Consider the following 15,347-nt stretch of genomic DNA (forward strand, 5'->3'; position numbering starts at 1 on the left):
GGTATAGAGGAGGAACAGAAATCAGCAGGAAAAGAAAAGAGAAGGGAGGTTTTCTAAAGATATTTTATACTAATACAAGTAGTGCAAGAAATAAGATGGATGAATTGAGATTAGTTGCAAGTGCGGATAACACTGATGTTTTTGCCATAACCGAGACGTGGTTTAATATGAAAAATCGGAACATGCCTGCTGAATGTCACATTCAGGGTTTTAAATTGTTTCAAGTAGACAGAAGTATCGGTAAAGGGGGGTGGGGTGCACTCTATACCCGAGATCGTTGAAACTGTTGCATAAAAACAGGTATAAAGTCTGAAATAACACATACAGAGTCTGTCTGGACAGAATTTTCAGAGGAGTATGAGAAATTGATTTTAGGCATGATATACCATCCCCCAAACTTAGATAGGGACCAAGGAGACTACTTTGGGAGGAAATTGTTAAGGCCACAAGGCATGAAAATGTAGTAATTCTAGGGAACTTTAACTTTAGTCAGATTGATTGAAATTTTTTGACTGGGAATTTAGAATCTAACAACTTTTTAGAAGTAGTTCAGGATTGTTTTTTGAAGAAGTTTGTGACAGAACCTACAAGGGGAAATAACCTACTTGACTTGGTTCTGGCAAACAAGGAAATCCTTGTTAATAATTTAGAAATTACAGAGGAACTCGGCATAAGCGACCACAAATCAATTACCTTTAGCACTGAATGGAAGTATGATAGTAGGAACAACTCAGTAATGGTTCCAGATTTTCACTTAGTAGAATACAATGGGCTTAGAGAACACTTATTATTTGTTGACTGGGGTAACAAAGAGAGCTATCAATATGACAGCTTTCTAAACACTATACATGCTGCACAAACAATGTTTATCCCGTATAAAGAAATTATATCAAATAGAAATGACCCAAAATGGATGAGCAATAGGCTCAAATAAATTTTAGGACAAAAGAAAGGAATTTATAGGTGCATCAAAAGAGGTGAGGGTCACCTTATGAATCAATATATTGACATTAAGAGGGACGTTAAAAAGGGAATAAGAAAAGCTAAACGGGACTACAAAATTAAAGTTGCTAGGGATTCAAAACCTAACCCAAAAGATTTTTTCCAGATTTATAGAACAAAATTTAGAGATAAGATAGATCCTCTTAAAAATAACTATGGGCATCTTACTGACAAGGAGAATGAAATGTGCTCAATTTTTAATAATTATTTTCTCTCGGTTGTCACACAGGAAGACACTAACAATATCCCAGTAATTAATTTTTATAGTGGGCCTGAAGAAGATAAATTATGTAATATCACAGTCACTAGCGAAATGGTTATGAAACAAATAGACCGACTGAAACAAAATAAATCCCTGGGTCCTGATGAGCTTTTTTCAAGGGTTCTTAAGGAGTGCAAAATGGAACTCTGTGAACCATTAGCTAATATTTTTAATTTATCTCTTCAAACAGGTGCAGTGTCTGATATGTGGAAGATGGCTAAGGTTATTCCTGTTTACAGGGGACAAGTTGTTGTCAAATTGCCGCCCAATAAGCCTGATCTCAATTGTAGGCAAATTACTAGAGTCAATTATAGCTGGTATTAAAAGATGCCATCTGGATAAGCATAATTTGATTAATGATACTCAGCATGGATTCACGAAGGGCCATTCCTGCCTAACTAATTAACCTTCTTCAGTAAAGCTTTTGAAGCTGTTGATCACGATAAAGAATTTGATATTGTTTATTTAGATTTTAGTAAGGCTTTTGATACAGTACCGCACCAGAGACTGTTAAAGAAAGTGGCAGCTCATGGCACTGGGGGAAAAGTGCCGTCATGGATCGAGTCATGGCTCACCAATAGGAAGCAGAGAGTGTACTTAAATGGGGTTAAATCCTAGTGGGGAACTGTAATAGTGGCATTCCACAGGGATCAGTCTTAGGCCCGTTGTTGTTTATAATACATATCAATGACCTCGATGAGGGGGGAATTACAAGTGATATGAGCAAATTTGCCGATGACACAAAGATAGGTAGAATAACTGATTCAAACGTAAGTGTTATGGAACTTCAGGAGGAGTTAGACAAACTCAATTCGTGGTCAGATAAGTGGCAGATGCAGTTCAATGAAGATAAATGCAAGGTTCTGAAGCTCAGGAGTGTCCATAACATTAGCACATACAAGTTAAATAATGTAGAACTCAGCCATACAGATTGCGAAAAGGACTTACGGGGTTATGGTAAACAGCAACCTTAAACCAAGACAGCAATGCCTACATATACATAATAAGGCAAACAGGTTACTGGGATTTATATCAAGAAGTGTAAGCAACAGAAGTCCAGAGGTTATACTACAGCTTTATACATCATTGGTTAAGGCCTCACCTAGATTACACACCTCAGTTCTGGTCTCCAGATATTACAGACTGGATATAAATTCATTAGAAAACATTCAGCGAAGAATGACAAAATTCATAGCATTAGAAATCTTCCGTATGAAGTAAGATTTAAGTCCCTTCAGTTACATTCACTTGTAAGACAAAGAATGAGGGGAGACATGATCGAAGTGTACAAGTGGAAGATGGGTATTAACGAAGGGGATATAAATAAGGTCTTGAGGATATCTCTCCAAGAAAGAACCTGCAATAATGGATTCAAATTAGATAAGTTTAGATTTAGAAAGGATATAGGAAAATATTGGTATGGAAATAGGGTAGTTGAAGAGTGGAACAGTCTGCCTAGTAGGGTTACTAAAGCTAAAACCCTGGGTAGTTTCAAATTTAGGTTGGATAAATTCATGAGAGGGGTTGGATTTGAGTGGTAATTGCATATGAGTGGACAGAGTTTTTTTTTTTTTTTTTTTTTTCAACAAGTCGGTCGTCTCCCACCGAGGTAGGGTGACCCAAAAAAGAAAGAAAATCCCCAAAAAGAAAATACTTTCATCATCATTCAACACTTTCACCACATTCACACATTATCACTGCTTTTGCAGAGGTGCTCAGAATACAACAGTTTAGAAGCATATACGTATAAAGATACACAACATATCCCTCCAAACTGACAATATCCCAAACCCCTCCTTTAAAGTGCAGGCATTGTACTTCCCATTTCCAGGACTCAAGTCCGACTATATGAAAATAACCTGTTTCCCTGAATTTTTTTTTTTTTTTTTTCAACAAGTCGGCCATCTCCCACCGAGGCAGGGTGACCCAAAAAAGAAAGAAAATCCCCAAAAAGAAAATACTTTCATCATCATTCAACACTTTCACCACACTCGCACATTATCACTGTTTTTGCAGAGGTGCTCAGAATACAACAGTCTAGAAGCATACACATATAAAGATACACAACATATCCCTCCAAACTGCCAATATCCCAAAGGTAGTAGGATGGTAGACAGCAACCACCCAGGGAGGTACTACCGTCCTGCCAAGTGAGTGTAAAACGAAGGCCTGTGATTGTTTTACATGATGGTAGGATTGCTGATGTCTTTTGTCTGTCTCATAAATATGCAAGATTACAGGCATGTCTTGCTACTTCTACTTACACTTAGGTCACACTATACATACATGTACACATTTATTTATACACACTCATCTGAGTTTTCTTTGATTTTTATCTTAATAGTTCTTGGTCTTATTAATTTTCCTTTTATATCCATGGGGAAGTGGAATAAGAATCTTTCCTCCGTAAGCCATGCGTGTTGTAAAAGTCAACTAAAATGCTGGGAACAATGGGCTAGTAACCCCTTTTCCTGTAAAGATTACTAAAAAGAATAAGAAGAAGAAAATTGTCAAAGTTTTGACACAGTTACTTTTTGCTGATGATACTGTGCTTATGGGAGATTCTAAAGAAAAATTGCAAAGGTTAGTGGATGAGTTTGGGAATGTGTGTAAAGGTAGAAAGTTGAAAGTGAACATAGAAAAGAGTAAGGTGATGAGGGTGTCAAATGATTTAGATAAAGAAAAATTGGATATCAAATTGGGGAGGAGGAGTATGGAAGAAGTGAATGTTTTCAGATACTTGGGAGTTGACGTGTCGGCAGATGGATTTATGAAGGATGAGGTTAATCATAGAATTGATGAGGGAAAAAAGGTGAGTGGTGCGTTGAGGTATATGTGGAGTCAAAAAACGTTATCTATGGAGGCAAAGAAGGGAATGTATGAAAGTATAGTAGTACCAACACTCTTATATGGGTGTGAAGCTTGGGTGGTAAATGCAGTAGCGAGGAGACAGTTGGAGGCAGTGGAGATGTCCTGTTTAAGGGCAATGTGTCGTGTAAATATTATGCAGAAAATTCGGAGTGTGGAAATTAGGAGAAGGTGTGGAGTTAATAAAAGTATTAGTCAGAGGGCAGAAGAGGGGTTGTTGAGGTGGTTTGGTCATTTAGAGAGAATGGATCAAAGTAGAATGACATGGAAAGCATATAAATCTATAGGGGAAGGAAGGCGGGGTAGGGGTCGTCCTTGAAAGGGTTGGAGAGAGGGGGTAAAGGAGGTTTTGTGGGCAAGGGGCTTGGACTTCCAGCAAGCGTGCGTGAGCGTGTTAGATAGGAGTGAATGGAGACGAATGGTACTTGGGACCTGACGATCTGTTGGAGTGTGAGCAGGGTAATATTTAGTGAAGGGATTCAGGGAAACCGGTTATTTTCATATAGTCAGACTTGAGTCCTGGAAATGGGAAGTACAATGCCTGCACTTTAAAGGAGGGGTTTGGTTTTCCCTGAATCCCTTCACTAAATATTACCCTGCTCACACTCCAACAGATCGTCAGGTCCCAAGTATCATTCGTCTCCATTCACTCCTATCTAACACGCTCATGCACGCTTATTTCTTGGGTGACATTGAAAATTGGGTTGGGCAAATATTTTGTTAGTGGGATGGAATGTAAAGGACTTGCCTAGTATGGGCCAACAAGCCTGCTGCAGTGTTCCTCCTCTCTTATGTTTTTTATGCAAGATTTCAGGTATGTCTTGCTATCTCTACTCACACTTAGGTCACACTACACATGCATGTACAAGCAAGTATGTATGTATGTATGTATGGAGGTAGTAGGTTGGTAGACACCAACCACCCAGGGACGTACTACCGTCCTGCCAAGCGAGTGTAAAACGAAAGCCTGTAATTGTTTTACATGATGGTAGGATTGCTGGTGTCTTTTGTCTGTCTCGTAAATATGCAAGATTACAGGTACGTCTTGCTATTTCTACTTACACTTAGGTTACACTAAACATACATATACACGTTTATTTATACACACTCATCTGAGTTTTCTTTGATTTTATCTTAGTTCTTGTTCTTATTACTTTTCCTTTTATATCCATGGGGAAGTGGAATAAGAATTTTTCCTCGTAAGCCATCCGTGTTGTAAAAGTCAACTAAAATGCCGGGAACAATGGGCTAGTAACCCATTTTCCTGTAATAATTACTAAAAAGAATAAGAAGAAAAGTGTCAAAGTGGGAAGTCTGAATATTTGTGGATGTTGTGAAAATGATAAGAAAGAGATGATTGTGGATGTTATGAATGAGAAGAAGCTGGATGTCCTGGCTTTAAGTGAAACAATGCTGAAGAGGGTGGGAGTTTCATTGGAGAGGAATAAATGGGATTCGGTCAGGGGTTTCAAATAGAGTTAGAGCTAAAGAAGGAGTAGCAATAATGTTGAAGAATAAGCTATGGCAGGAAAAGAGGGACTATAAATGTATTAATTCAAGGATTATGTGGAGTAAAATAAAGGTTGGATGTAAGAAGTGGGTTATAGTAAGCGTATATGCACCTGGGGAAGAGAGAAGTATAGAGAGAGAGAGATTTTGGGAAATGGTGAATGCATGGGGAGTTTTGAAACAAGTGTGAGAGTACTTGTGGTTGGGGATTTTAATGCTAAAGTTGGTAAAAATGTTGTGGAGGTAGTAGGTAAATTTGGGGTGCCAGTGGTAAATGAAAATGGGGAGCCTTTAATTGAGCTATGTGTAGAAAGAGGTTTGGTAATAAGTAATACATATTTTGTAATAAAGTTGGTAGAATTACCGACAATATGTAAAGTAAAAGGACACAAGTGCAACTAATGTGACATTTATTGTGGCAACGTTTCGCTCTCCAGGAGCTTTATCAAGCCATTACAAACAATACATGGAAACAGAGGGTATATAAAGGCTCAGAGTGAGGTGTAATACTAGTGAGGTACCATTTCGATGTTCACTAGTGGTAGTAGTAGTAGTAGTGGTAGTGACAAAAGTAATACAATATGGTAGAGCAATTAATTCGTACAAGAGTAAAAGGATATAAAAGCTATTACTTGAGTAACATAAAAATAGGTTGGACAAATATAGAGTGGAATGAGGCAGCTTGTTTCAGTGTTCACTCTCTGTGCTTTGTGTAGTATAACAGGAGAGACTATGTGATGGCAGGGTTTACTGTTTTCAGGAGGATTCTTGCTAAGACTTCGGAGATGGTGAAGCTGCCGTTGTTTTGTTTAATTGTATTCGAAACAGCGATCAGTGCTGATTCGAGGCACTTGCGTCTGCGGAAATTAGTTTCTTTGATCACTAATTGGGCGTCTCTGAATTTCATGAGATGATTGGTGGAATTTCGGTGTTGTACACAGGCGTTGTTTAAGTTATCGTTCCTACATGCGTAAATGTGTTCATTGAGGCGGGTGTCGAGGTTTCTTGCTGTTTCCCCTACGTAGATCTTGTCACAGCCTCCACAGGGTATAGTGTAAACTCCTGCATTGACTGGTTCGTGGTGCTTGGGTTTTGTCCTGGTTAGATCCTTTATTGAAGTGGTAGAAGCGATGGCGACTCTGGTGTTAGCTTGTGAAAGTACTTTTGAGACGTTTAGTGCAACCTGGCTGTTGGGAAGAATTATAACTTTGTTGGGAGCGGTGTTGATGCGTGGAGAATTGATGATCTGAAGAGCTCTTTTCTTGCAGTCTTTGATGAAAAAAGAAGGAAATTGTAACTCAGTGAATGTTTGGTGAATGTAAGTACATTCCTCGTCAAGAAACTCAGGACTACAAATTCGGTATGCTCTTAGGAAAAACCCGATGATGATGCCTCTTTTGGTCTTGGTATCTTGACTGGAATAGAAGTGTGTGAGATCATTTTTATTGGTGGGTTTCCGATAAACTTGAAATCTTAGGTTGTTGTCTACTTTGTGAATGAGGACGTCGAGGAAAGGTAGACTAGAAGAAGAGTCCAATGACAAGCTACCTTTCCTCGACGTCCTCATTCACAAAGTAGACAACAACCTAAGATTTCAAGTTTATCGGAAACCCACCAATAAAAATGATCTCACACACTTCTATTCCAGTCAAGATACCAAGACCAAAAGAGGCATCATCATCGGGTTTTTCCTAAGAGCATACCGAATTTGTAGTCCTGAGTTTCTTGACGAGGAGTGTACATACATTCACCAAACATTCACTGGATTTGGAAAAGGCGTATGACAGGGTGGATAGGGGGGCAATGTGGCAGATGTTGCAAGTGTTCTTAGAATTTATCTAGTAAGGGATTATCTATGCTGCTCCCAGATATCTGTTTTTTTTATGAGCAAAATAAATGTTATTTATCTAATAAAGCACAGTACTTGTATAAAAGCCTTCAACTTAGACTAACTGACTGACTGCTTCAGCTGAACATGACAGAATACTGCAGTCTAAGATAGCTGTTAAGACAAATACAAGCAACTGCCACTTACGACCTAATGTGCTCTGGGAGAGCAGTAATTAACTGGGTCATCATACATCACACCCTTTTCTTACAGAGGTGTAAAGTTATAAGTTGGGGTGCCCTTCCTGGTACCCAACTTCATACCCAAAAATTTGGGCTACCTTACTGGTAAAATAAAAGTGGATGTAAATGTAGAGGAGCATAAGTTAAGGGTCCCCAATAACGTATTTACTGTATATGCAATAACATATTTGTTATTATTGCACAATTCTGTCTTCTTTTCGTTGATAGAAAAAATTCTATAAACAATGTTCTTGCAAGGTAAACCATTTTAACACTCACATAATGCCCAGGGTACAATATTTTTCATCATTAATTTAAACATATTTATCTTATTCTAGTTGACATAAAAAATAGAGCATCATGGATAATTTTAGCATTCCTTGTATCAAAAATATAATAAAAAAGACTAATTCAGAGAACTGTTTCTCAACTGAGCTTTTAAATGGAGTGAGAAATAAGACTGATAATAAGAAATCCAAAACAGAGCAAGAGCTTATATAGAAATCTATCAGAGTAATATTATGTTAGAGACAACCATAATAAAGAGCTACTACTAACACCATACCTGAAACAGTGTGATACCGAATATGACTCCTGCTGCCCAGTAGAGGTTAGATTCCAAGAACTGGATAATGGAAGTCACACAACTTCCTGTGTATATCGTATCTGATGCCTCATGGGGCTGAAACATCAAAAATACATGATAAATTAAGCATTGAAATTGAGACATCACAAGAATAGCTCTGCTCTTGGAACTACAAATATACAGTCTCTCCTCACTTACTGATATACTCATTTACCAACAACTCAGAATTATGATGGACTATTCAAAGAGTCGGTATTGTATGCCATATGAGAACTTGGTTCCCGAAAACGAGCAGCTCGGCATCTCAGTATCAAGCATTTCAATCTCCTTCCTACAACCACTCAGTATATTAGCTTTCACAATCTCCAAGACTACATATTTGTACAAATTTGTACTTTATTGTGCACCCCCAGAGTACAAGATAGTGTTTGAAGTGCAGCAGCACTTAGAAGAGGAAAAACAAGAGGAAAATTGAAGCACAAAAGTTCACAATAAAAGGGTTAGCTGGTGTGTCTGTGTGTTTACATTCTCTGCATCTCTTGTGGCAGCTTAAGAAATTATTAAACTCAGTAAACAAGATATGACGAAGTTCGTGAGGCAGTAGGTAAAATGAAAGGGGGTAAGGCAGCCAGGATTGATGGGATAAAGATAGAAATGTTAAAAGCAGGTGGGGATATAGTTTTGGAGTGGTTGGTGCAATTATTTAATAAATGTATGGAAGAGGGTAAGGTACCTAGGGATTGGCAGAGAGCATGCATAGTTCCTTTGTATAAAGGCAAAGGGGACAAAAGAGAGTGCAAAAATTATAGGGGGATAAGTCTGTTGAGTATACCTGGTAAAGTGTATGGTAGAGTTATTATTGAAAGAATTAAGGGTAAGACAGAGAATAGGATAGCAGATGAACAAGGAAGCTTTAGGAAAGGTAGGGGGTGTGTGGACCAGGTGTTTACAGTGAAACATATAAGTGAACAGTACAGTGGACCCTCAACCAGGGTTATTAATCCGTTCCTGAGAGCTCATCATTAATCAAAATAATCGTTAGTCAAGTTAATTTTCCCCATAAGAAATAATGGAAATAAAATTAATCCGTGCAAGACACCCCAAAGTATTAAAAAAAAAATTTTTACCACATGAAATATTAATTTTAATACACACAAACTGAAGAAGACATGCACAGTTACATGACACTTACCTATATTGAAGATCTGGTGATGATTGATGGGATGGGAGGAGGGGAGACCGTTGATCTTGTTAGTGTTTAGAAGGGGAATCCCCTTCCATTAGCACTTGAGGCAACAAGTCTTTTTCTGGGGTTACTTCTCTTGTTCTTTTAATGCCACTAGGACCAGCTTCAGAGTCACTGGACTTCTGTCGCACAACATATCTGTCCATAGAGGCCTGTACCTCTCTTTCCTTTATCCTAAAGTGTTTCACAACATTGTCAGTGTAATAGTCACCAGCACGGCTTGCAATAGCTGTGTGAGGGTGATTTTCATCAAAAAAGGTTTGCACTTTAAGCCACATTGCGCACATTTCCTTAATCTTTGAAGTAGGCAACTTCTTCAATTTCTCTCTCCCCTCCTCCGAAGCAGTTTCCTCAGGTGTGGCCTCTTACTGTTGAAGATGATCTAGCAGCTCATCAGTGGTTTGTTCTTCATTGTCCTCCTCCACCAACTCTTCCACATCCTCCCCACTAACCTCACCAATATGAGCACTAGTTCCAGGCATTTTTTCCTGTTCACCTGGGTGTTAGTCAACTGTTGTGGGTCGCATCCTGGGGGACAAGATTAAGGACCCCAATGGAAATAAGTTAGACAGTCCTCGATGATGCACTGACTTTCTTGGGTTATCCTGGGTGGCTAACCCTCCGGGGTTAATCGTTTCTCGGTAATTGTTTCACGTTAAGCCACACCAACAACACTCTCTCCACATCTTCGAGTAATACAGCTGATGGTGGTGCAGCAACAACAACAGCTGACTGTGGTGCAGCAGCAGCTGCACCTTTGGCAAGAACAGCTTCCTTGATTGCCGTTTTCTTACCCACAATAGTAGCGATGGTTGATTGGGGTTTATTATACAACCTGACCAGCTCAGAGACACGCACTCCACTTTCATACTTAGCAATGATCTCTTTCTTCATCTCCATAGTAATTCTCACCCTTTTTGCTGTAGGGTTGGCACTAGAAGCTTTCTTGGGGCCCATAGTGACTTATTTTGCAGGTGCAATCACTACAAAGACTGTGATAATATGAAATGTTCCAGTTATTGTATGTTTGGATGCGACCGCAATGGCTGGCTGGCTTGTAAACACTGACACCCAAGGGACAAGTGAGGCGCACTCAGGCCAAAGTGGACGCGTATGGTACGGAACCAATAGCGCTGGTCAGGTTTTTAAGCGCTAGTTGAGACAAAATTTTTGCGTTTAAATGTATCGCTAGTCAGATTTATCGTTAATCGATGCCATCGCTGGTTAAGGGTCCACTGTATTTAGATAAGGCTAAAGAGGTCTTCGTGGCATTTATGGATTTGGAAAAGGCATATGACAGGGTGGATAGGGGGGCTATGTGGCAGATGTTGCAGGTGTATGGTGTAGGAGGTAGGTTACTGAAAGCAGTGAAAAGTTTTTACGAGGATAGTGAGGCTCAAGTTAGAGTATGTAGGAAAGAGGGAAATTATTTCCCAGTAAAAGTAGGCCTTAGACAAGGATGTGTGATGTAACCGTGGTTGTTTAATATATTTATAGATGGGGTTGTAAGAGAAGTAAATGCGAGGGTCTTGGCAAGAGGCATGGAGTTAAAAGATAAAGAATCACACATAAAGTGGGAGTTGTCACAGTTGCTCTTTGCTGATGACACTGTGCTCTTGGGAGATTCTGAAGAGAAGTTGCAGAGATTGGTGGATGAATTTGGTAGGGTGTGCAAAAGAAGAAAATTAAAAGTGAATACAGGAAAGAGTATGGTTATGAGGATAACAAAAAGATTAGGTGATGAAAGATTGGATATCAGATTGGAGGGAGAGAGTATGGAGGAGGTGAATGTATTCAGATATTTGGGAGTGGACGTGTCAGCGGATGGGTCTATGAAAGATGAGGTGAATCATAGAATTGATGAGGGGAAAAGGGTGAGTGGTGCACTTAGGAGTCTGTCGAGACAAAGAACTTTGTCCTTGGAGGCAAAGAGGGGAATGTATGAGAGTATAGTTTTACCAACGCTCTTATATGGGTGTGAAGCATGGGTGATGAATGTTGCAGCGAGAAGGCTGGAGGCAGTGGAGATGTCATATCTGAGGGCAATGTGTGGTGTGAATATAATGCAGAGAATTCGTAGTTTGGAAGTTAGGAGGAGGTGCGGGATTACCAAAACTGTTGTCCAGAGGGCTGAGGAAGGGTTGTTGAGGTGGTTCGGACATGTAGAGAGAATGGAGCGAAACAGAGTGGCTTCAAGAGTGTATCAGTCTGTAGTGGAAGGAAGGCGGGGTAGGGGTCGGCCTAGGAAAGGTTGGAGGGAGGGGGTAAAGGAGGTTTTGTGTTCGAGGGGCTTGGACTTCCAGCAGGCATGCGTGAGCATGTTTGATAGGAGTGAATGGAGACAAATGGTTTTTAATACTTGACGTGCTCTAATAAAATTGGTAGAATTACCGACAATATGTAAAGTAAAAGGACACAAGTGCAACTAATGTGACATTTTATTGTGGCAACGTTTCGCTCTCCAGGAGCTTTATCAAGCCAGTACTGGCTTGATAAAGCTCCTGGAGAGTGAAACGTTGCCACAATAAAATGTCACATTAGTTGCACTTGTGTCCTTTTACTTTACTTGACGTGCTGTTGGAGTGTGAGCAAAGTAACATTTATGAAGGGGTTCAGGGAAACCGGCAGGCCGGACTTGAGTCCTGGAGATGGGAAGTACAGTGCTTGCACTCTGAAGGAGGGGTGTTAATGTTGCAGTTTAAAAACTGTAGTGTAAAGCACCCTTCTGGCAAGACAGTGATGGAGTGAAGGATGGTGAAAGTTTTTCATTTTCGGGCCACCCTGCCTTGGTGGGAATCGGCCAGTGTGATAATAATAATAAAATAATAATAATAATAATAATAATAATAATAATAATAATAATAATAATAATAATGACAATTGCTCTGGAGTGCTTTAAATGTCATACATATTTTGTATAGATTGAGACACTTATGCAGCATATGGGAATCTTTATTCAGGAAACGTTTCGCCACACAGTGGCTTCATCAGTCCAATACAAAGAGGAAGGCGTAAGGAAAGGAGGAGAATGAGGTAATCAGTCCCTCAACCTGGAGTCGATGTGTTCAGTCCATCAATCTTGTAGAATGTACAGCATAGGGCCGTAGACGTGGCTTATATACTGTAGTGAGGTGACGTGAAGCAGATGGAGGCGGGGTCATAGTGGTACCATCCACTAGTCGAAGTAGGTCTTCGTCCAAAGGTTGAACAAGTGTTGAAGAATTCTTTGTAACAAGACCCCATGATGCTGCAGTGCCTGACAGTTGTGATAAATGGTTTGAAAAACCGACAAGTTGAAGATTGAGACACTTATGCAGCATATGGGAATCTTTATTCAGGAAACGTTTCGCCACACAGTGGCTTCATCAGTCCAATACAAAGAGGAAGGCGTAAGGAAAGGAGGAGAATGAGGTAATCAGTCCCTCAACCTGGAGTCGATGTGTTCAGTCCATCAATCTTGTAGAATGTACAGCATAGGGCCATAGACGTGGCTTATATACTGTAGTGAGGTGACGTGAAGCAGATGGAGGCGGGGTCATAGTGGTACCATCCACTAGTCAAAGTAGGTCTTCGTCCAAAGGTTGAACAAGTGTTGAAGAATTCTTTGTAACAAGACCCCATGATGCTGCAGTGCCTGACAGTTGTGATAAATGGTTTGAAAAACCGACAAGTTGAAGATTGAGACACTTATGCAGCATATGGGAATCTTTATTCAGGAAACGTTTCGCCACACAGTGGCTTCATCAGTCCAATACAAAGAGGAAGGCGTAAGGAAAGGAGGAGAATGAGGTAATCAGTCCCTCAACCTGGAGTCGATGTGTTCAGTCCATCAATCTTGTAGAATGTACAGCATAGGGCCGTAGACGTGGCTTATATACTGTAGTGAGGTGACGTGAAGCAGATGGAGGCGGGGTCATAGTGGTACCATCCACTAGTCGAAGTAGGTCTTCGTCCAAAGGTTGAACAAGTGTTGAAGAATTCTTTGTAACAAGACCCCAAGATTGATGGACTGAACACATCGACTCCAGGTTGAGGGACTGATTACCTCATTCTCCTCCTTTCCTTACGCCTTCCTCTTTGTATTGGACTGATGAAGCCACTGTGTGGCGAAACGTTTCCTGAATAAAGATTCCCATATGCTGCATAAGTGTCTCAATCTTCAACTTGTCGGTTTTTCAAACCATTTATCACAACTGTCAGGCACTGCAGCATCATGGGGTCTTGTTACAAAGAATTCTTCAACACTTGTTCAACCTTTGGACGAAGACCTACTTCGACTAGTGGATGGTACCACTATGACCCCGCCTCCGTCTGCTTCACGTCACCTCACTACAGTATATAAGCCACGTCTACGGCCCTATGCTGTACATTCTACAAGATTGATGGACTGAACACATCGACTCCAGGTTGAGGGACTGATTACCTCATTCTCCTCCTTTCCTTACGCCTTCCTCTTTGTATTGGACTGATGAAGCCACTGTGTGGCGAAACGTTTCCTGAATAAAGATTCCCATATGCTGCATAAGTGTCTCAATCTTCAACTTGTCGGTTTTTCAAACCATTTATCACAACTGTCAGGCACTGCAGCATCATGGGGTCTTGTTACAAAGAATTCTTCAACACTTGTTCAACCTTTGGACGAAGACCTACTTCGACTAGTGGATGGTACCACTATGACCCCGCCTCCATCTGCTTCACGTCACCTCACTACAGTATATAAGCCACGTCTACGGCCCTATGCTGTACATTCTACAAGATTGATGGACTGAACACATCGACTCCAGGTTGAGGGACTGATTACCTCATTCTCCTCCTTTCCTTACGCCTTCCTCTTTGTATTGGACTGATGAAGCCACTGTGTGGCGAAACGTTTCCTGAATAAAGATTCCCATATGCTGCATAAGTGTCTCAATCTTCAACTTGTCAGTTTTTCAAACCATTTATCACATATTTTGTATAGGTTTGGTAACTGACATTTAAAGCACTCCAGAGCGATTGTCATTATTATTATTATTATTACCATTGACATACCTTGTTCACTGAGTTTAATCACATCTCATGATGCCATGAGAGATGCAGAGAATGTAAACACACACACCAGCACACCCCTTTACTGTAAACTTTTGTACTTTAACCCTTTCAGGGTCCAAGGCCCAAATCTGGAGTCACACACCAGTGTCCAAGAATTTTCAAAAAAAAAAAATTATTTTTTCTTATGAAATCGTAGAGAATCTTTTTGTGAAGGTAATAAAACAAAAAGTACGAAATTTGGTGGAAAATTGACGAAATTATGCTCTCGCGAATTTTGATGTGTCAGCGATATTTACGAATCGGCGATTTTGCCGACTTTGACTCCCATTTTAGGCCAATTACATTATTCCAATCAACCAAATTCTTAGCTATTTCACTAGTATTACTTCTATTCTATCGATTGAGCTCAAGAAATCGCCAAGTCAACTGTTTCAACTACAAAATAAAGTGATCGGAAATTGTTAATTTGGCCAATTTAACACAAAGTTCAAAATATTCCAATTTCAAAATAGGGTCCAGAATGAACAATGTAGGCATTCCTGGCACTAAACTAACATTTCCTCTGTTCATTAGTTATGTTTTGAGGCTTTACAAATAAATTCCATTTTGATTTTTTATTCACGTAAGGAATTTTTATTCACACCAAAAAATAGAAGATTTACTGTTATGCAATACTGTAATAATTGTATAAATATCATCACCATATTTGTGAATGTATATTAGACCCACCAGCTGATGTGTATTAGACGTGTGAGGTCGTTTGTTTACTCTTG

General features: G+C 39.8%; 1 protein-coding gene across 3 annotated transcripts in view; it reads right to left on the reverse strand.

The window, feature by feature from the left end:
* Positions 1 to 15,347, reverse strand: part of LOC128698166 (tetraspanin-33) — a gene marked incomplete at its 5' end in the record, with an annotated part of 146,776 nt that overhangs the window by 62,666 nt on the left and 68,763 nt on the right. For 2 of the 3 annotated variants that reach the window (XM_070098670.1, XM_070098669.1), the window contains 1 exon segment: positions 8,277 to 8,393. In XM_070098670.1, coding sequence (XP_069954771.1) covers positions 8,277 to 8,393 — 117 coding nt within the window. 3 annotated transcript variants of the gene reach the window in all.

Source organism: Cherax quadricarinatus, chromosome 63 (assembly GCF_038502225.1).
Source record: "Cherax quadricarinatus isolate ZL_2023a chromosome 63, ASM3850222v1, whole genome shotgun sequence".
Classification (NCBI taxonomy): Eukaryota; Metazoa; Arthropoda; class Malacostraca; order Decapoda; family Parastacidae; genus Cherax; species Cherax quadricarinatus.